The sequence below is a fragment of the Manduca sexta genome, chromosome 15, assembly GCF_014839805.1.
Source record: "Manduca sexta isolate Smith_Timp_Sample1 chromosome 15, JHU_Msex_v1.0, whole genome shotgun sequence".
Lineage (NCBI taxonomy): Eukaryota > Metazoa > Arthropoda > Insecta > Lepidoptera > Sphingidae > Manduca > Manduca sexta.
In genome coordinates this window covers 9,919,916-9,943,634 of record NC_051129.1, presented here as the reverse complement: position 1 = coordinate 9,943,634, position 23,719 = coordinate 9,919,916, and the positions used below count along the sequence as shown (strand labels likewise).

General features: G+C 34.6%; 2 protein-coding genes across 3 annotated transcripts in view; one reads left to right on the top strand and one right to left on the bottom strand.

Annotated features, from left to right (window-relative positions):
• Positions 1 to 504: 504 nt before the first annotated feature.
• LOC115443802 (tonsoku-like protein) lies at positions 505 to 13,223 on the bottom strand. Its single transcript, XM_030169371.2, has 14 exons — positions 13,061 to 13,223; positions 12,720 to 12,977; positions 11,978 to 12,143; positions 11,197 to 11,473; positions 8,788 to 8,941; positions 8,240 to 8,444; positions 7,752 to 7,941; positions 6,967 to 7,201; positions 6,640 to 6,752; positions 6,021 to 6,207; positions 4,453 to 5,812; positions 4,019 to 4,194; positions 3,002 to 3,719; positions 505 to 2,681 (listed from the first exon to the last, which is right to left on the bottom strand). Exons 1-14 carry the CDS (start codon positions 13,071 to 13,073, stop codon positions 2,336 to 2,338), a joined length of 4,398 nt encoding a protein of 1,465 aa, XP_030025231.2. The 5' UTR covers positions 13,074 to 13,223; the 3' UTR covers positions 505 to 2,335.
• Positions 13,224 to 13,539: 316 nt separating this feature from the next.
• LOC115443804 (tyrosine-protein kinase Src64B) overlaps positions 13,540 to 23,719 on the top strand; it is a 102,563-nt gene continuing 92,383 nt past the window's right edge. Inside the window, exon 1 of one of the 2 annotated variants that reach the window (XM_030169374.2) lies at positions 13,540 to 13,765. The gene's annotated coding sequence lies outside the window, so the exon portion shown is untranslated. The remainder of the gene's footprint in view (positions 13,766 to 23,719) is intronic. The other variant, XM_037438766.1, reaches the window with a different exon arrangement.

Sequence of the window (23,719 nt, the reverse complement as noted above, 5' to 3'; positions counted from 1 at the left end):
TTTCAATAATTACCTTCCTTCATTAAAAACACTACAGCTTTTATTCTAAAGCGAGGATGAAATTGGCAATAAAACTTAGAGAAGACTACTTCCGCAAGCAATTTTTAGTATTTGAACAGTTAACATTGACTACTGCAAATTTTGCAGCTTGCAAGACTTCAAAGAGAATTATAATATATATTCACGACTTGCTACACGTCGATACTTACAAAGCAGCACAGCACCAAAGAGAATATTATAACCACTACGTTCGCAACACTCGCACTGCTTCCAGGCTACAAATTTAAAGGCGTGCTTAATGTTAGTGATAGGTAATCTACTAGTAGCCAGGTTTGCAACAACAAAATGAACGGACAGGCCTGAGCGGTTATGTAAAGAAGATGAAGAAAAGGTTTTTTTTCACAACTTTACTGCTATATGTCGATACTTCATAAAATTTTATATAATTAACGTTAACATTCATAGTAATAATTTTTAATGGTATCAAAAAAGAATAATACTACCTATTTAGAAAAAATGTTTTAATTCTGCGTGATATGTACAACACCTAAAAATCTACATACACAAATTTCATACTTGTTCAAGCAACAATAATATTCTGATAGTCAAATATTCTACTAGATTTATATTAGACATATCTTACAAATTTAGCTAGCCTATAAAGTCCCACGGATGGGCAAGTACTTCTCCCAACTGCTCACAATTTTTGGGGGACGGGAGTCAATTTAGACCACAATAAACAATAGTAGGATAGGTACGGGTCGGTGAGCCACTATGTATCTTATTAATTAAATAATTAAATAAATTAACAATAGTCCTGCAAATACTCATATCGACAGGTATAAATCTAATATTTTCCAACGAGAACGGGCAATGCAACTAAACATGCTATGTTCCGTTTTGTACGGTTATCATCTATCCGCCAATTTCAATAACCGATCCCAATCGCTTTTATTGATCCATCGCGAAAATTTACCAATCAGAATGAAGTGTTTTGACATGCTAACAAACTGAAATCGTAATTTAAACTTTTTATAATGGATGTACCCATATTTAAAATCTTTTTATGAATATAACACCGTTCACAGAATCCATGATTTATTACATTGTTTATGACACATATCGTCTATAATGTTGAGAATCGCGCATTTTTACGCGCCGACGCATAAGGTCCAAGGACAGTTGTCAAAACTGACAATTCCGATGTCGCAACCGTTTACGCGATGACTTATTGTGATTGATGTATTCTCGGGATGGGATCAAAGATAAAGATTGAGATCGTTTATTGAAAACGGGCGTAAAATACAAACCGTAAAGGGCGGAGAGCGAGCATTTAAAAAAATATATATCAACTCATCCTTATTAGGATAAAAGGTTAAATTACCGAATTTATTGAAAAACATTGGAAATAAAGTCGTATGTTTGTGCATTATAATAATATCTGTATCAATTGCCAGTGTAGACTCAGTCTTTTAATTGTTAGGAGGTTAACAAAATATTAGTTCCAATTACTATTATCGACTTCACTTTAGATTTTGAAGACACCTTTTCGCTTAATTGTTATGATTCATTAGTCAGAGTATACATAAAAAATTAAATGACCATTATATATGTAGTTTAGCAGTCATTGAGACACAATATGTTGATATCACTGGAACTAATTTCTTTAAATATTAAGGCCACTTAATGTCAATAAGGCACTAAATGCAATAAACCATCAATTGGGGTTAATAGGGATGGAACAGGTACTTTGTAGTTGTAAGTACAACCAAATTGAATTCTGCGAATCCACACATCATAATTATTAATAAATATTTCTATAATGTTGGCGATAAACATTAAACAAGCTATAACAGTTTGTTTGATATATCTGTTTCTTAATCAGGTGAGCAGTTTCATCCCTATTCACCCCATTTGACCGTATTTTTTAAGATGATACAACTATGTACAGTACATTACTCTTATACTAAGACAATCTCTGTTCAAATCATTTATGATTAAATAGTTAACTTAACATAGTGTGGTGGGTTGAAGAATTTGCAAATAATTCAGTGTAAATAACATTTGGTTGGATATAAAAAAATTGCAAAGAATTAAAATATGACGCGAATCTAAATCTTTGCTATTTATTGTTAAGTTTAAACTGTATTAAATGTATGTAAAATAAAAAATATGATCTCATCAGCTAAAAATTACCAAAATGAAGTAACATTTTGGGATATTTTTTTCCATCAATACTGTGTCAGAACATGTCTCAACTACCCTATTCTCTCTTTTATAATAATGGAATATTAGTGAGTATATAAGTCTCCAGGCATTGACAACTCAAGCAATTTCACCGAGCAGTAAACTTAATTACACCACCATCACAATGTTCTATAATACCTCTGCCTTTAAAGCAGTTCAACCAAGTCTTCGAGAATGACTTGTAACTTTCTCTCTCTGCATCACTTTTGGATACAGGAGTCACATTGATCTCTGGTATACACCTTCCGAAGTCGATGGCCGGTAGCCAAACATGGAAATCTGAGTCTGGAGAATATTTGAATATGTCCTGACACCCTTCTAGGTTTATTTGTGGTACTGGTGGCTGCCTTTGGAGCAATTTCTTTAATGTGATGAAAGTTAGCGCGTTGTTTTTCAGTGTTATTGTTTGTAAGTGCTTCGCGCGGCCTAGACTCCTGGAATACAATAAATATTAACTTATATTTTAGTCTGAACTATAATTTTATTTCTTTGTACTATATATTAGGATACAACGGGACTGACATAGGCTATGCGTAAATGTCCCTAAATTAAATAAAGAGAAAAAAAACCTATATTTTTTCACACTTTCATTCACATTAACAATTTCATTCACAAAAATTAGTACATAACACATCGAAATCTAAACTTTCTGAATACTTTCCAGGTAAAACTATAAAATGATTGTACTATTACGAAAGCTACATTTAATAACACAAGGTAATTTTTTAAGTAAAATATTATCAACAATGGTTACCTGAATATCCTCATAAACTGTCCATCTGCCAAATTACAATTTGACAAGCCGAATCGCCTGATCTTCAATTCTTTCGCGGTGTCCATGAAACTCGCAATAGTGCCCACAATATTGGCCATCACTCCTGTATTATCCATCTCCAAATCAACCAATACATTTGGATTCAACGACGTCAGCAAACAACAAGCCAATGGTTGCTTCAAATCATTATTACTTATATCTACAGATTCTATGTTATCTAAATTCATTTTGTTTGATTGATTTATAGCACTATTACACATTGCATTACTAGTTATATTGCAATTATTTAGCTTCAACACTCTTAATCTCACATATTGACATATTTTCACAACACTTCGAAAACCGTCATCCGATATCGGATTCGCACTCAAATCCAACTCTTCAAGCGTTTGGCACACTGGCCTTGTAGATTTTTCAAACATATTCGCGAACGTTTTGATGCCTTCGCCACTGACGTTGTTTCGGCTAACATCTAGATGCGTCAAGTGTTTTAATGTACACAAACATTCGGTCAAATGTTTGAGGCCAGCATCTCCTAGGTTGTTGTCTGATATCATGATCGCAGTGATGTGAGATTGGTGCGTGAGTGCTCGGAATAAAGGTCTCATTTGTGATGGTGGTAGTGTTTTCGCTCCTAGCGCCAGTCTGCGGGTGGTATGACTCCGCCCCACAGCTTGTTGGATTTCCTCAGATGGTGCTGAAAACGTAGTAATAATATAAATACAGAAAACTTACAAAAAGACTATCCAGGAACCTATGTTATTTATCAAGAATTAAATTATCACATCACCAAATTTTATCTTTCGTTACTTGTTCCGTAGCTTTGACGTGTTAGTGTTCTAACTAGCTATTAATAGGTTTATTATCTTGTCACTCACCAGTTTGCCCATTTATAATTTATTTTCTTGTTATTGATCAATTTTTACTATCGATCCAAAGAAAGCAATTAAGAACATTTATTGATATTGGCCGTAACTAATTTTCAGTACTACTTACATACTCCCAAAGCCTCGCAACACTCCAAATATCGTTCCTCAGCTGGCGACGCTTTCCAATTGGTGATACAAGTCTTCAACTCAGGAGATGAGAGCACTAGGCTCAAAGGATCCTCCTCCGACAATATCGCACCATCTAGCGTCATCAGACTAAACACTGGTCTTACACCTGTTAATCTAAATAAACAAGTATTGTAAAGTATTGACAATAGAGTTTACTATTAGATTGAAATCTCGGTTCTTAAATCTATCAATTAAAAAAGACACAAGTTAATTAAATTTTAAGCATTTAATGAATTTGGTCCAAGTATTATAAAAGATGGTTGCCTTCTTGGCATAAATATCTTACCAACAAACAATTTAAATTTTATAGAAATAAATAAAGGAATTAAATATTAACATTGTTACAATGCTCATAAATAAATAAGTACTTACTTATAATATCGACTTTTAACTTCTTCAACCAGCCAGCTGATTGTCAATCTATTTATTGCGTCCAATTTCAAAGAAATAAGTAATGTTTTGTCCTCGATGTGAACTTTAACAGCCGCGGGCGGCAGTATTTGTGTCTGTACTGGTCTTCCATTTTTATTTGATTGCATTATTTTTATAGGCTGTATCACATTCATAGGCTGGACTATATTAGGGTTTATGTTTTGGACTATATTAAATCCTTCATTGTAATTGTTGAAATTCTCTCCTGACCCATGTCGGGAGAAAGTTCCTGTGGGAGTTGATCTTTTAGAAGGGATCCTTGTGAATTCATTGTCACTCCCACTATTACTTGATTGATCGAAATCGTCTCTTTTTCTACGAAATCCGGCCTTTAATAAGGTGCTTTGTCGTTTCCATCTTCGTTTCATATTTTCTCTGCTGTCTTTATTTTTGGAGTCGTTAAGTTCCCTAGTTATGTTCCTCATGGATTCAGATGGGCTTATTTTCGGACACACGTTTTCATTTTTCTGGAAGTTATCTGAATCTGAACTATTCTCGCTCACGTCTATAATGTCACTTATGCGGGATTTCTTTTGCTTCAATCTATTACTATCAACGAGTGGTTCTGTCATCTTGTTTATACTGTCAATCGAGTCTTTGATACTCTCGTACGAAGGTTTCTTTGCAACAACTGTTAGAGGGTCAGTTAGTTTTCTCTTCTTCGTTTTGTTGATTCCCATGTCATCTTCAAGCCAATCATCGTCTACTTCTTCTGGGTTTAACAAAGCTGGTTTCGGTTTAGTGTTCTTTACATTCACTTCGGGAAGATCATCTGTAACTCTATTTCTTAATGCCGATATTGCACTTCTGTACTCCAATACTCCAGATATGTCATTTTTACTTTTAATTATTTTAGCATCGTCTGAATCGGAATCGTCGGATGGAAAGGCGATTTCCCTTCTGACATTCTGTGATAGATTTATCTCTTCATCGCTGTCATCGTCAATAATATTCCTCCTTCTCAGAGCTGGTGAATCTAATTCCTTAATTCGATTGATACTTTTTGAAGTACTAGGCGGCGTCACTTCTTTTGGTTCCTTAATTGGAGTTTTGGATTTCGATCTATTCAATACTATATCGGCATTAGTCTTGTCGATGTGACTATGTATCTTATTGCATATGTTATTGTAAAGTGTTTCTTCGTCTTTAGTGAGTATTGTACCGGCTCGCCATTTTTGTAAAACATGTAAGGGTGTTTCACCGAAATCAGTTTTTAATGATGGTATAGCACCTTTATCTATTAGTAATTGTACAACTTGTAAATGGCCATTACTAGCAGCATCGTAGAGGGGTGTTATACCTACAATTATTACATTGAAATATTTAGTAATTCGATTTATATTGTCTTTAACATGAAAAATATATCCAGGAATAAAAGAAAAGTATTTTTGGGTAGATGAACTACGCTTTGATTCTGTAACGATTTTACTATCATGTTTAATTTAGACCATTGCATTTTTACTAATCTCTATAATACATCAAACAAATTTCAAAATGACGTCACTTACCATCACAATTAGCTCCTCCTCTATCATTAACATTAGCTCCGTTGTTGATCAATATATTAGCGATTTCAATGTGACCATGGATACAAGCCTCGTGTAACGGTAGCCAGCCCGCATTATCCCTTATATTTACTGGATGACCTTTAGCTATCAATCTGTCTACTAGTAGTTTGTTTCCTGATATACATGCCTGGAAATTGTAGTAAAGATTGAGGCGAATTTAAAAGGTGTGAACTTAATGAACTGATTGTTTTTACGTATATGAAACAACTGCTTACGCAATGTATTAGATTTCAAAATTTTGCAATCGGTTTTTTCGATCTATCTTAAAAATGTAACCAATCAGACAAAGTTATTTTGACACGCTTATAAACTAGTTATTTTGATTGGTTCATTCCTGAAATAGGATTGAAAATTAAGTTTGGGATAGTTTATTGAAAACGACTGTTAGTCGAATTAACCTTGGTTGAAATTGAGGTCTTAATATACTTCTGCCAAATTACGTTATTGAAACTTAAAATTCCACCGAGATTTTACAAAGGGGCGTAAAAAAACTTACGTAAGTACATAATATTAAAATGCTTAATCAAAGATACGAAAATATAGTGATTAAAATACTTACCACATGCAGCTGTGTTTCTCCCTTCATATTCTTCTTGATAGAGTATCCTTTGCCACGTTTTCTAGTTTCACGTTTAGTTTCTGTGACATCTTCTTCATTTGTGTCAGATACATCTGAAATAGCAATTATTGTATTTACGCTTTACTCGAATGATAAACAAAAGTATTACTTTTAATAAATTTCTACCATTTTAGGTGTTGTTGACAGTTAACCAATATCAGTTTTGTAGCAAAATAATTTCACAGATGCAGCTATTCCCAGGAGCCAGCCCCAGAATTGCCCAGTTCTAAATTGTAACGAGTTGTTTCAAAACAACATGATTTATACCTGTAAGATCATCCAAGCAAATATCATCACCAATATGCGTGGTATCATCATCACCACCCCCTGCCGAGCTTTGTTCATCATCAGAATTTTCTAGACTATCAAAATTGTTGTAACCCAAAGCTCTAAGCTCGGCCTTAGTGTCTTCAACTTTTTCAGTTTCAAAATATTCTTCTTGGTATTTGAGGAGACTTTTTAGCGCCCTTATTTCATATTTTTTTTTATTCCATTCACGCGCCTGAAATGAAGCATTTTCTTTGCATAGGAGAATAACTACAAAGATACTAAAACATTAAATAAAGCTGTCACAGGTTAGTATGCATTATGCATATACATAATAAATATATGAATTGACTGCCTTATTGCCGGAGATGTAATGCGTACGCAGTACGAGCACGAGCTGCGCCGAAGTCCTATGTACGAATCCCGGGTTGGGGCAAAAATAAATGCGACTAAGTTTTCCCATCTTAAAAATTACTCAGTCGCAGCTCGGAGTAAGTAAGTTGGGAGAGGGATAAGGTATTCCCATCTTTAAAATTAGTCAGTGGCAGCTCGGAGTCAGGAAGTTTCGGAGTAACTCCGGTCACGTCGGATTGCTTTCACTGGGCTATAAGAGTGAAGGAACAGAGAGTGCATTTGTATATTGCACATACACTTGAGCATAATATCTCCTGGATACCTGGCTGATCTCAGCCAAAATTGGCCACCGTGGGTGATAGGGATTCACTACTTATATGAATTATTTTCTTATAGAGGATCTTTAATATTGGGTCAAATAAAGTACTCACAGCATTCCTGGCTTCCAAGCAAGCCTTCTCAACCTGGTCATAAGGTTTCTTGGCCAGGAATAAGGTCTCCGCAATATTGTACAATGTGGTAAAAGACTCTTTAGGCACATCCTTAATCAATTCATATTCCTTCTCATAGTACATAAGGGCTTCATTGTAAGATCCCATGTCTTTGTATGTTTGATATAAACTAAAATTAAGGAAAATTATTTAAAAAAATATGGATAGCTTTAATACACTTTTAAACATGCTGCATATAATAGTTACTTTTGGTTTAAAATTTCTAGGAATAATTTTTCCATAGCATTATATTTAAAATTCTATTTTATAACTACAGAAATGGCAACTAAATAGAATTGTAAAGACAGGAATAATTCTATTAAAATCTAGTTGACAAACATAATGAAAAATCTTTGACAACATCGATTCGAACTGCATTCAATTAACTATACAACACTTCTTAATATCGTAAACCTTTATAAAATTACCTGACATAAATAGGAATAAGTGTTTTTCCACAATCTCCGGCTAACACTGCATGATCCAGCATTTTAAGATAGTATTCTGCTGCGCCCGCATAGTTCTTGAGGTGGCATGCACCATCTCCTAGCTTTTCATACAGCTTCTTGAAGGTAATATGGTCTGAGGGAACAGTTGATACTAGAAGATCTTCTGTGTAACACATAGCGGCCACTAAAAGGGAAGTATTTTTATATTATTTAATTGAATAGTGAAAAAACCTTGAAACCTGATTTCTGATAAGTTACTGAGTGACTCTGCTTTGCATAGTGAGGTGTAATCATTTGCTGTCACTCGGCACTCTATTTGGCCCCTTTTTTTTACCATCACATGCAATAAGGTCATTTTGCTATGCCGATGTAGAAAAAAAACTAGATGTTTTTTGTTATTTATTTACACTTTGTATAGATAAATGTATAAAGGCGGACTTAATGCCACGGGCATTTTCTACCAGTCAAGTTTTGGGTTCAACATCGTTATCATTCATACAAAATAAACGCAGACATTCATTACTTACCAACTCTCAGATTAGTCTCAATGTTAACCCTCTCATCCTCATCAGGAGTTTTCAATTTCCAAGCCTTTAACAACACCTGTTTAGCACTTTGATAATCTGACATTTTGCACAATATTTCCGCCTTTGAAGATAATGTTTCACATGTTTTGAGAACCTAAAATATAAAAGTTAGCAATTATTATCTAATATGTAATTTATATAAACACTAGCTTTTGCCCGCGGCTCCGCTCGCGTTATAAAGTTTTTCAGGTTAAAGTTTTCCGTTATAAAAGTAGTAGTTTCCTGGAAGCCTATGTTCTTCCCAGGGTCTTAAACTGTCTCCATACCAAATTTCATCTTAATACGTTGGGTAGTTTTTGAGTTTAACACGTTCAGGCAGACAGATGCAGCGGGGGACTTTGTTTTATAATATATTTTTTAGAACTTTTTAAGAGGAACAATCCCGTCATACATCCTTGTTGCATAACTTTAACCGTTTACGCAGCGCACGCAACGGAAGCTCTCAAAACTAATAAATTGTCGCCATTTTTGCAAGATGTTTCATTACTGCTCCGCTCCTATTGGTCATAGCGTAATGATATATAGCCTATATCACTCCACAAATAAAGGGCTATCCAACACAAAACAAATTTTTCAGTTCAAATTGGTAGTTCCTGAGATTAGCCATTACTGCTCCGCTCCTATTGGTCATAACGTGATGATATATAACTTAGAGCACTCCACAAACAAAGGGCTATCCAACACAAAAAGATATTTTCAGTTTGGCCCTGTAGTTCCTGAGATTAGCCATTACTGCTCTGCTCCTATTGGGTATAGCGTAATGATATATAGATTATAGCACTTCACAAACAAAGTGCTATCCAACGCAAAAATAATTTTTCAGTTTGGACCGGTCGTTCCTGAGATTAGCCATTACTGCTCCGCTCCTATTGGGTATAGCGTGATGATATATAGCCTATAGCACTCCACGAACAAAGGGCTATCCAACGCAAAAAGAATTTTTCAGTTTGGACCGGTAGTTCCTGAGATTAGCGCGTTCAAACAAACAAACAAACAAACTCTTCAGCTTTATATAATAGTACTAGCTTTTGCCCGCGGCTCCGCCCGCGTTATAAAGTTTTTCGGGCTAAAGTTTTCCGTTATAAAAGTCACGCTATATATTTTCCCGGGGAGCCTATGTTCTTCCCAGGGTCTCAAACTGTCTCCATACCAAATTTTATCCTAATACGTTGGGTAGTTTTTTAGTTTAACAATTTCGGGAAGACCGATGCAGTGGGGGACTTTGTTTTATGATATATTTTTGTAGAACTTTTTAAGAGGAACAATCCCGTCATACATTATTGTTGCATAACTTTAACCGTTTACGCAGCGCAAGCAACAGAAGCTCTCAAAACTAATAAATTTTCCCCGTTTTTGCATCATGTTTCATTACTGCTCCGCTCCTATGGGTCATAGCGTGACGATATATATAGCCTATAGCATTCCAGGAACAAAGGGCTGTCCAACACAAAAAGAATTATTCAGTTCAAACTCCTAGTTTCTGAGATTAACCATTACTGCTCTGCTCCTATTAGTCATAGCGTGATGATATATAGCCTATAGCACTTCACGAACAAAGGGCTATCCAATACAAAATGAATTTTTTAGTTCGAACCGGTAGTTCCTGAGATTAGCCATTACTGCTCTGCTCCTATTAGGTATAGCGTGATGATATATAGCCTATAGCACTCCACGAACAAAAGGCTATCCAACGCAAAAAGAATTTTTCAGTTTGGACCGGTAGTTCTTGAGATTAGCCATTACTGCTCCGCTCCTATTGGGTATAGCGTGATGATATATAGCCTATAGCACTCCACGAACAAAGGGCTATCCAACGCAAAAGAATTTTTCAGTTCGGACCGGTAGTTCCTGAGATTAGGCATTACTGCTCCGCTCCTATTGGGTATAGCGTGATGATATATAGCCTATAGCACTCCACGAACATAGGGCTATCCAACGCAAAAAGAATTTTTCAGTTTGGACCGGTAGTTCCTGAGATTAGCGCGTTCAAACAAACAAACAAACAAACAAACAAACAAACTCTTCAGCTTTATATAATAGTATAGAAGTATAGATAATACTATTTACCTTAATAAAAATTACATTTTTTTCACTGGGTGAAGTTAGGTAATTATTTATATGCCATAAAATACAATTTTACCTCACTATTTCAAAGATAGTCAATGTATACAACGAAAAACAACATTAAAGACGTAAAATAATTCATCATTAGAGCTGAATTTATTTGTAGTAGTAAATATCAACTTAATTATTGAAATATTTAAGGCAGTTGACAAATATTGTTGTAAAGTCACAGGGGAATAAAAATACTAACTGTAAGTTTTCCCATATTCATGTAACTTTACCCACCTTGTCTTCAAGCCTGCTGGCAACTTCAAGGGCTTTGTTCAAGCAACTCAGAGCCTTGGCATAATCTTTCTTCTTATTACTATGCAACAAAGCTTCCGTAGTGTAGCAGTTATGTAAAACCTCATACAAATCTTGACTGCTGCATATTGTGATGGATTTGTGGATACATTCTATTGCCTTGTCTAAGGACCCTAAGTGTTCTTGAACAACACCAATGTTTAATAGGAGTCGGGCTCTCATATCCATCAGTTCATGTTTTGTAACTTTGCCACTTAAGCTGTAATATTAATTTAATTAAATAACTTATCAACAAATGTTGAGAGGTGTGTACATCCTATGTTCTATGTTGAGGGCCTACTTTCTTTGTACTTAGCCCGTAGCAAGTTGAACTGTTGTGTGTGGGCGAGGTATGTATTATAATGAACAAACATACAGGAATAATATTAAACCAAAAAATTTTGGAAGGTATGTATTTTCTATATTGAGGGGCTCCTTTTTATGTTCTTAGCCTAAAGCAAGTTGGGCCAACGTGCATGGGCGAGGTATGTATTATAATCAACAAACATAGGAATAATAATATAATTTTAAACTTTTATAAAGATTTCCAAATACAATAAGCTTTTCAAGTTTTCTTCTTTACATAATGGGTATACTGTTTTATTGGTAACATGTTTCAAGCTGTTAATATTACAACTATTAATGTTGCTGGAAACGTTACAACCATAAATTAAAAAAAAAATGCTATTTATAATTTAAAATTAATTATACATTACATACTTACTTTTCACACAACACAAGGCTTTTCATGAATGCTTTTTCAGCAGCTTTGAGAGATATTTTAGCTTCTTCCTCATCACAGGTGCTTTGACCTTGCAGCAAATATATCCTACCCAATGTGGCCATGGCTCTTTGCTCTTCAACTAAATTCTTAAATTCCTTGGCTACAGCTGTAGTGACCGAGAAATAAAACAGAATATATCATATAATATTTATTTATATAGACAGAGAAGTATATAGGCAGCCTTACGTTCCCAATGTTTTCCTTCACTGTTAAAGCAAGCAATAATTACCAAGGAATACACACATAATTTTTTAGAACAGTCAGTGCCCAGGGGATTCAAACCTGCGGACATTTGTCTTGACAGTCTGTCCCACAACCAACTAGGCTATCACTGCTCTTAAATATGTATAACCTAATAATACAATAAACGAATAATAAATTGCTTATTATGACTTTAATTGTTTGTTTTACATTTGAGGATAACTTATTATCTGATACTTCACTATATTTTCCATATCACCGGTAGGAGCCATAACTTACTGATACTTTCAAATATTTTTGAGAACATAATTTGTTTGTCTTAACTACTACTATGATAATAATAAGTATAAACTTTGCATGCTTAAAGTGTAAACGATGCAGCTATAAGTAGTAGTTACTTTTGTACGAGTCAAAATAATATAACACCACAAAAACTAATGTAACAAAACATATTAATTTTAGAATACATTGATTTACTTACACAAATGTCGTTCTTCGAACTTCAAAGCCTTATCAAACTCTGCTAGGAGCATGTACATCTCGCCAATCATCCTGTTGCAAGTGCCCCATTCCATTCGGAGGCCCAACTCTTTACAAATTGATGCCTCGCTTTTATACTCTTCCAAAGCATCGTCGTAGCGGTTATTTTTGTAATAATAAGTCGCTAAATCATTACAGGCTTCAGCTAAAGCCCTCCTGTTACTTCCATTTAGTGCTTTTTTCTTCTTTCGGATAAGTTCTGAAATGTATTAAATCTTTTATACATGTTTCAACGCTTTTAACCTAAACTGAAAATATTTTGATTAATTGAACAACACGTACTTTCTTCTTCCATCGTTTTCGTTCTAGTTTATTTAGTTCATAACAACTGTCTTTAATATATTTATTTTTCAATTAAACGTAAATCAAAAATTTTAGCGCCTTACAATCGCGACGTAAACATAAATGTCAAGCATATGTTCAAAATGTCAAAATTGATTTTATTTTCCCGCATGTATTGTCTATCACATTCTACAGACTATCTAAATAATAATATTTCTGAGAATATTTGCGTGTTGGTGGGTAAGCATAAAAACAAATAGATGAATTACGATGAAATTTAGCGCACGAATAGGCCGTGTTTTAATTAAGGTTAATTTTTATTCCTGATAAGCACTTATTAGGATTTTCATTGAAAGATCTCGGAGTTGCGAATAGAACCGTGGCACCTTCGTACTACATATACGTGTTAAAAATTGCTTGTCTATGGTTAGCATTGTAAAATCCACAGACAATAAAACTTCAATGAAGATGTCATCTCGGGGAAATAACATAAAGCTTTATTCTTGCCAAGTGCCTTCTTTGCCTTGAATTTCCGATCGTCAGTTGTGTATGAATTGATGATATTTTGAAAATCTATTACTTACTTTGACTGAAATTAGCAGTGTTTTGTCATTTCGAAGTTATCTTGGTTTTAAAACAAATCAAAAGACTTTTTAATTCAAGATACCCGACGCGCTACAGTTGCTTACGAAGAGAAAGATGTGTGTAAGTATTTTTTCTTTCGTATTTGCGTGATATTTATATGGTTAAATCCTAATCTGTGACTAATTAAGAATAGCGAACGCAGTTTAATATTATTTGAGCGTTAATAAATAGCAGGTTTATTGTAGTTGTCGATCTAATGACGAATGTTTACTATTGCCAGCGGACCGGTCGCAGATCGATTTTTCGCCGTATACGTGCGTATTTACTTTCCAAAACAAGAATGTATTATTATTATTCATCGTTATTTAAATATGGAAACAGTAGTACATGCCTTTTCGTTTAATAAACTCATTTTAAAACTTTGTAATTAGCTACGTAATTATCCAAATAATTTGTTTTCTTTTACTGGTCTAAATTGACATTTTAATTACTTATATACATTAGGTAATATATAGTTATGTTTCTTATGTAAAATATTGTTGGCTACTTAAAATAAATTTTCTCCTTATATACAAAATGTTTGGTGTTCCCTATTTTTTGAATGAATTAGCATTGTAAAGTGTTTCATATATAAATTGAATGGTTTCCAGAATATTTCGACTTTGGTCTCAATGTGATTTGTAAAAGGTTGACCATTGTTTTAATCATCCAAACAACAAAAAAATAAGAATTCTCTTCAATTATTCACTTAAAAAATTGATGCCTTAAATACCTATATTAGATTTTTTATTAATGAATGAAAAAGTCATTCACATTATTTTTTTTATTATAGTCACAATTTATTGGATGTTAATTAAAGTCATATTACAATTGTTAAAATAGAAAACTGAATAGTGATTTAAATCAAGTATAACACAATACAGGGTTATATTATATACCAAACCAATCATATTATGTTAACCCTACCTTATTAAGAAATGTTATAAGATACACATCTAATTATATTTTATTTTTATTTTTTATTCCTTAATTTTTAGATACATCTTTGATTATAATATATTAATATGTGAGGATCTTAAACCTTTCTTCCCCTTTTTAATTATATTATTTGAAGGTAGTTTGGATTTTACATAATTAAAATTCATATAGAGAAGTGAAAAAAAAATGAAATAAGTGTGTGTTTGAAATATAATAAATTTGACAGTTAAACTTGGGCCATTGAAAGAACTCTAGTCAACATTATTATTTTCTTATATTTTAAATCCAAAATAACACATTTCTTATTTTGGGATGGTATATGCTAGTGCTCACTGACCACATGGAATCTAAAAGCAAGTCTGCCACTGTTAGTTGGTTTTCTGCTAGATTTTGTAGCATAACTTAGGTCAAACTGCTCTTATAAAATTTTTAAAACAGTCTAAGCATTAATGTAGCAGTCAGCACATATAAAGATCTACTTAATGATTTTTATATAATTTCTAGGCAAACAAAGAAGTTTACTGCAAAATGTATTAAATTTTAGCTTAATTCAATCGAAAATATTCAAAAATTCAAATTACATTTCTATGACCCGTATAACTTGCAAAAAGTACGATCTATAGACCTAGTGACCTTCTAAACGCAATAAGAATGAACACAGGACGAACAATTCCTTTATTAGTACATGGACAGACATACGCGGGGAGCGACTAGCCGGCGCCCGGCAAGGCGCCGTGATTCGACCCAGCGCGAAGGCGGGCGGAAAGCGTCAGTATCCCACTGAAATAAGTAAAGGATACTTATTTTATTAACGCCTTGCATAACAATGTTTCGACAACCGACGTATTTGGTTAGCGCAATTTTTGTACGGTGTCTTTATTTCTCCGTGGGTATTCTCAAGGTACCAATTGCATTGTATTTTTCCTGAACCTCAAGCTTTTTAAACGGCTCGTAGTGTTTTGATAGACCATGATTTTTCATTGAAAAATACCTGTCGTAAAACTCATTTACTAATCCAGCAGTCTCTACTCGCCAATTCGTTCTTCAAATCTATATATATTATAAAACAAGAACAGAAAAAGGAATTCCTTTTTGTGTCTGTCTGCATGTTATGTTTTGCTTAAAATTTGAACGGATTTCTATGAAATTTGGTATGGAAATAGTTTAAAACCCTGGAAAGGTTACATTTTATCCCGGGAAAATACATAGCGGGACTTTTATTCCGGAAAACTAATTTCACGCGGGCGAAGCAGCGAGCAAAAGCTAGTTAATAAATAAATGAGAGAAGATATACCCTGAGAATGGTCTCCATTCGATTACTTCGATACTGTAAAGGCTGGCAAAGAGATTGCGACGTATTAAGACGGCAATGAAGAGAAGATCTTAGTATTGTAGACGTCTATAAGCGGCAGTGATCTTACCATTAGTTGACCCATATGTATGTATACCCCCTCTCCTTTAAAAAAAATATAAATGTCTTTTGTGAGCTCATTCATTTTGTGTAACAGCTATTAAAACGAAACTCATAAACAGGGGCATGGCCGGGCCAAGCGTTTTGGACGCACATTTGTGTTATAATTTTAGTTGGCATGTTAGGTTATTATCATAGGATATTTAACTTTTTCAAAACTCTACGCCTTTGTCAACTTTAAAATCTAGTAATCGAATTGTACAATTCGGATTTTCATAGTTGATTTAGATTGGCACTTCAATGGCATCATGAAACCAAGGGGTCAAAAGAATTTAAAGGAAGCTATTACAATGTAGAGGTCAGGAGAAATCTTTGATGTATATTCTATAGACACAACCACAAGCTGTAAATATTGACCATACTAAATTCAGTTTGAATGGATTGCAGTTCAATTCAGTTGAATACAGTGAATTTTCGGAACGCTAAATCTAGTACGTAGTACATATAAATCGATGGGAGAAAGGGCCAATTTTAAGGTTAAAGCTTAAGGTCCATTTCCATACATTTTGTTTCACCTTTAATCTGGGTAACTAAACAAGTATTGACAACTGCGAGAACTAATCACTAACTAGACGTGAATTTAAATTTTTTACTTGTCAATACTTGTTTAGTTACCCAGATTAATGGTGAAACAAAATGTATGAAAAATGGACCTTAAGCTATAACCTTAAGTCTGTTATTATTACTGACAACTGTTCAGAACCATCGACCATTGTTTCTAGGACTCTTCCCAATAACATATCCAAAGAGAAACAAATCCTTATACTTACAGATTATAAACACGGAAGAACTGACATTGCTTAGTCGGTCGAGACATATCGGTTGACATGATAGAATAATGATCTGCAATCAGCCACCCAGCCGTAAGATGATTTGTAGTAATTAATTGCAGAAGGAAGATGAAATTTATTCATAAGATCTTTGCTTGAATAATTTCTTACTGTAAAGGCTGTTCAGGAATCGTACACAGTGAAACTTTATTCCGGTACTCTTTAGTCAAAAATTTCAAGCAAGTAATCCGTCTCTAAAACTAAATTTAGATTAGCAAGTTCTTGCAGCAATATATTGTGCTAGAACTTCCAGATACTATTTCAATTATTCTCAAGTTTTCTTGCTAATTTGAATCTCGCTTTGCAATGGACATAGCATCATCTTCATTGCGTATTCTCATTCCTATTGTGTGCTATTGTTACTGTTAAGATTAATAAATATAGCATCACATTTATTTAAATAGGTAATGATAACTAAATGGTTTGTCGATAGGACAGGGGATGACCAGTTTCTCACGTCATAAAACTTCATTAGTGGAACGGTAACGCTATGCATTAAAATAATATTGAAGATACGACCTTGCCGCTTTTGTGTAAAGTTAACTCATTCAACATTCCTATTTTGGGCAGTTCCTATTCCAACATCTCAAATGACCGAGACACTGAGATCTCTAAATAGAAACATAAAAAGTAAAAATATGAAACAATACTCAGAGCTAATGATCAAATGAATTAACGATCGTATAAATTGTACGGATGACGCATCCGTATTGAATCGTGGCGCGAGACGGAATCGTGTTTATTGCTCCATGAAACAATTTCCCAAAGCGATATTGGACATCATAACATTTATTTGTTGAAATACATTTCGCTAAAAATATATCCGTTGCCCGCATCGGAAATGTCGGCTTAGAGCGAACATCACCTGGTGATACGCGCGCGTGGCTTCCCAACACGAAATCGGTCGACGAACCGGCAAATCTAGGCCAAGAGTGCATATTGCCTGAAAGTTTTCGCCTAGAATATTCACGTTTGCTGTAAATGTGGAATTCTTTCACATAACGTTTTGAGGGACGTTTAAATCTTGCTAAAGTAAATCTTGGCATTTCAGAGTGAAATGTGAAAATACCAAGAGCTATTTCGAATGGATTCTTGAGTACGGGAATGTTTGAAATTTTGAAAACGCTTCGACATGTCATACGGTTTTATTAACGGACACGCGTATTGATTCACATATCACATCTAAATGTTGCATTCGCGGAACTCATTTGGTTACATCGCACACGAGCTGAACAGAAGTGCTCGAACGGTACCAAGATTCCGGTTCTAATTAAAGCCGACTGATTCAACGGACCCCGCTTCATGTTAATTTGCCTAAAATTCGCATTACATCTAATTGTTTGCGTTGGAGGCTGTCAGTAATTCTTAATTAATAACTCCGTACTTCGTTGTTTGCCTTGAAATTAAATATGGACTTCTAATTGCGACGTTTTCACCAAAAACGCCTGAATGAAGCGTGGTAATGGAGTTATTTATTATGGCTACAAACGGGCACGTGTCACCGGCCGCACATAAATTAGGCTTAATGTTGTCATAATGTTTATGTAATTGCATTGTAGCATCATTGAATCGTGTCCTCTGCAAACGAATTACGATCAATTAGGTAATAACCAAACTTTTCTTTCGTGACCGTTTAGTTAGGATGCAAGATAAACATTTGAACTGGACTACTCCTTCAAATCATTGAGTTCAATCTGCCGCGGGTTTCATAATTTCCACAGAAACGAAACAAGGCCAACGTTGCATTATATCATTTCAAACACCACACTGACTTTATGGCGACATTAAGGGGTGAGCTTCGTGTCATGGCGACCTATTTACTGAACGCAGTAATCTGTGCATTAATATCCAGACATTACTGTAAACGCACGCTCATGTTTATTCAATAGCGTCCTAAATTTTTAACTCGTCCGAACTGCCTTTAACTTTATTAGTTTCAATTTAAATTTATTGAGACGTAAACGCTTGTTGTCGATTCAGACGACAAAGAAATGCGCTTGAGACAGTCATGTGCAAGGGGTCTGCTTTAAGACTTATGGTGGAATGCTTATGGTATATAAGTTTATTTATATAGAATTCTGATTAAGAAAAAAGTCATTCAGTAAATATAGGGCTTATAGAATAAATACTATTTTGATATGTTTACACAGCGTTCTATCTCTGAAATTTTGCCTAAATATTTATTTTTTGTATCAAAATAGTCGGTAATAATAGCTGCCATAGTTGGTTAGTTACATTATTAATATCCAGTACAAAGTGGTCGGCCTGAGTAGTTGATAGTTCCAGAATTAGATCGGTGTTTACCTACTCGGCCGAATGTAACCATTTACAGTTGAAAGCTTTGAGTAATCAAGCCGTTACACGCGTTATCTACGACAAAGAAACACAAAGTGACCAAATTATACACGATTTATTGCTCAAAATAACACACTCGTTCTTTAACAAACGGTTTAAAATGTAAATTGTGTAACAGTTACTGATTAACGGATGTTATGGTTATTTTTACTGGCTTTCGCCTGTGACTGGGAAATTCCGTAAACGTGGCAGTTAAACCATTTGTATTTGCTATGTAGTGCACAGATTGTATCTGACCCATTTTTATCTATTCACCTTAACATTTGAGATATTCTATTACTATACATTATTATAGCCAAGACCTAAAGTTACAAGTTTCATAATTTTTAAACCTACCAAAATTTACAATGTACAAAATGCAGAGATGTTCATTACCGACTGTGTAAAAATCTGTTCATATACCGAAACCGTAAATAGCACAATGATAAATATTGCACGGAGTCGAATCAAGCTCCGCGAACCGTTCATTCAGTTACCAACTGTGAAGCTCCGAAAATATCATTATGGAGCAACGGCCGCGGCTAACTGAATAGTTTTATTATAGACCTCATCTATTATGCATTTAGTCATATCCGATAGGTCGAGGCTGTTTCGAGGATCGTTACTTGGCCAAATGTGGATCAGTGGGCGAAGGTGTCAACGGAAATAAACATTCACAGGTGTTCGACCACCGAATAGAAGTATGTTGCGCAACACTTTGATTGATTTGACTCCACGAAATGTTTGTTTAACTGATTGATTTGATGAAGTTGAATGATGCACTAGGGGATGTGTAAGTTGCAACGAGTAAAAAGTACGAGGATCTATATGAAAATTACTAGATGATGCGTTGCTGGGAAACACGTAACGCGTCGTGTTTTTGAAAATTATCTGCTAAGGGTGTCGGTAGTGCATTATGCCATAATGATAATGGACTGAAAAATAAAGCTTAACTTTGAACGGTTAGGAACAAAAGGAATAGTATAAGAGCAAAGCAGTTGATGTCTAGCCATTTACTCTGAATCATAATTATTAAATATGATGATGTTGAAATTACGAATACCTTTTATTTAATAAGGTGTTGAAATAACAGGCAGCAATTGGTTTAAACAGAACATAAATACGGTGATGTACAAGATGGTCAAGCCGGTTTGGAACGATAGGCCGCGTTGATAAATTGATAGGTGCGTGGGCGCATGTTCACATTATCGAACCATCACTTTATCCGATACCTTTCGAAATATTGCAAGTTATATCGCACATGCATTCTTGTTTATAATTTATTCCACGCAGTGCGAAAGAATACGATTTACGAAAGTGATTGTTGTACAATGTACATGTGATTACGAATAAGTTTCATCCTACGCATGGGTAAATTAACATCACAAGGTACTATTATTATTTCTCTTGTTTCGTATAAATTTATAAATATGCATTGGTTTGATTATAATTTGATGCGCACTTGATTCCGAGTTTTAAACACAGTAGGAGCTACCTATTTTAATATGGTAATGGTCCCAAATCATCTGATATCCGTCTTTTATGCGTTGCAAAATGAAATAATAACTAAAACATGATCGTTTCATTTCCACCCAAAGCTTAAAAAAGCAGATGACCTTAAAATAACACAAAGCCTAAAAACAACTACTTATTAGATTTCGAAAAATTTTAATCAGTTGGATAAAAGATTATGCAAAATTAGCGTTTCTGCACGTCTGCAGCGTACATCGTTTAACATTTAGCTTTAGTAATTATTCAACGAGTAAAACTTTGCCCACAAAGTCGGCGGCTCTCGACTAGTCCAAACCAACGCGGCTGAGGCCATCGGAAACTGTTGTGTTAACTTGTTTCATTTTTTCTATGCCACCGAGTTGTTTCGGCGCTTTTAGAACAACGAGGAACTTTGAAACTGCCTAGGAAGTTCGGTTTTAACAATCTTTTGAAATCGAGGTGGCACTTGGCACATAGTATTTTCTCTATTTCACAGAGGTTTTCAAAAACCCATTCTTGAAATTAACAGCTTATGATTAAAAATAAATTTATCGCCTTATCACACCTCAATAATACTTATCCTGAAGGATATTCGTAGTTTAGGTGTCAAGGGACTAAATTCACTCGCTATTCCGATAGATTTGATACGAAACTAGCGAAATCTATCTCGTTTTTTTAACAGTTCTTTTAGACCTTGTCAATTGCGTTTGTCTTCCGTGCCCAAAGTCGTTTCCTAACGGCACCACCGTGTTAATCAAAAGCGTGAAAGAAAATAATTCACTACGCCTACGTACATGTAAGGCCAAATAAAATGGTAAAGTTGCCAAATAAAAGTATATGGTGCGACGTCGGCACCAGATTAAAGATTACGGGGCAATGTTCGCAGTCCCCCAAATATGGTCGAATGGAAGTCGCCGTTTGGGGCCTAATGAATTCAAAGCCGTTGACTCTGATGCAAATACGTATTAAGAACAATAACGCTTGCGTAAACGTTGTGTTCAATCGTTTAAGGCTTATGAAGTTATGGATGGAACGATTATGTATGTCACGTTTACTTAACACGAGCTTAGGAGTTCTACTACGGAGGTAAGTGACAAGCAAAAGGTAATCGAGTGAACTTTGCTATTAGAACGGCATTAGTGGCACGACATGACGTTTGGAATGGTAAACTGCCAACAGTAAGTATCAATTCAGTATATTTACACGCCAAGTGTTGGATTAAGTCACTAAGTGACAAATTCTAAACCCCTTATTCATAGACGTTTTTTTTATCTAAGGACGGAGTATTCCTGTGATAACAAGACATCATTCATTCATTTTGTCGGTATAAATATAATGCGTTTACTTTGGGGAAAAACTGTTTAGTCCCGGCCTATGTAAGTTTATATATTGTTCTGAGAATTTGGCACGTATTTGTAACAGGCATTAAACTACCTAATCCAAAATGGCGCCCTTAGAGAAACATGTCCATGAGTACAAAGCGTTTTGAAATAAAAATATTAAACAATAAACATCTTAGATGTCAGAATAATATACTGTGTATATAACATTATTTATTTTGATATTTTACTAGCATCATTACTTAAAACGTTTACTAAAAATTGAAGTCTTTTTACAGTACGACTTTAAACTCTAAAAATCTTACGGATCTCATACGTATTCGAACCGTTGACAGTAAGCACTATTTACTTTTGCATGGAAGATATCTGGAGTAGCGGAATGTTTCCGCGGGCATCAAACGGAGCTGAATCCAGGCTATTGAACTTTTGGCGCCAACGTAAGATTTTAAAGATGACCGACTTCAAACATCTGTACTTATGGTACAGTGAAAGTTCTAGTTGTTTGTTTCATTGTTTCTAATCTGCGAATATAATGCTATGTTACATTATTTGGATTCTTTCCTTCAGTAGTCAAAGTTGTATTTTACTTGTGTCCCGCTGCGTTAAAACCTGTTTTCTTATTTTTCGTGACCTAGGAAAATGTGCGTACAGCCGTAATAACATTACTAAACCCTTGTTGCTATTCGTACTAAATACGCATAACTGTACTACTTTCTAAAGAAACTGCAGTTGTGTATTGAAGTGTAATCAGTTTTGCATTTACATACGCCGTATTCATTAACGCGAATGCAAATTCTCGAATCGGGCTTAGTTTTACAGGATATGGGAAATATTGACGTAGGGACGTGGGTGTGGTACATACACAGGTTCCCTTTCGATTCCATATACCATAGTCCTTTAAGCGGTGCGCTTGTAACATCGTTACGTTTCGGTGCAGAATTTACATAGAGAGCGATATATTTGCATTCGAGCTTAAAATTCAATGCTGGTTTTGTTGAGATCAATTTTCGCGTTAATAGTTCGAAATTGTTACGGGCATATGTGTCAGTAAAAAAATTACGAAGCATGAAATTGAAGAATCGTTTGTTGCGTAGTACATTTTGCCGCATTGTTCCTCTTTTGTGCTCCAATGGGCATGTGTGCCGTTGAATCTATTTTTCGGTCACGCTTGCTCTTGTTTCGAATGATTCGCTATTGTCTCGGCGAAATGTTTTCGATTAGGAAATATTTCATTTTTGCTAACGTAGGTCGTAGTAGTCTCTACCTAAGTGTATCAGATGTTAAATTTTAATACCTAAAAATATCTTTTTTAAATTAATTTCAATTGTTTTTAAACAAATTGCATACGTAATTTTATTTTAAACACTCTTTTTGTCCTAAATAAAATCCCAAGCGTTTTTTGTTGTGAAACAAAGACGGCTTATTGTTCTAAAACTATTGTGTGAATGTTGTCCACACAAAAGCGTATTTCGTTTATTATAAAGCATAAACAAAATATGCAGCACACAAAAATATTTTAAAAATATTCCACGAAATCAACATGTCAGCGAAATGTAGCGAAGTCGCAAATGTGTTCGGTATGAAGTGGTTCTACAACAGATCGTCAGTCGTAGTGAAATATACGTCGTTC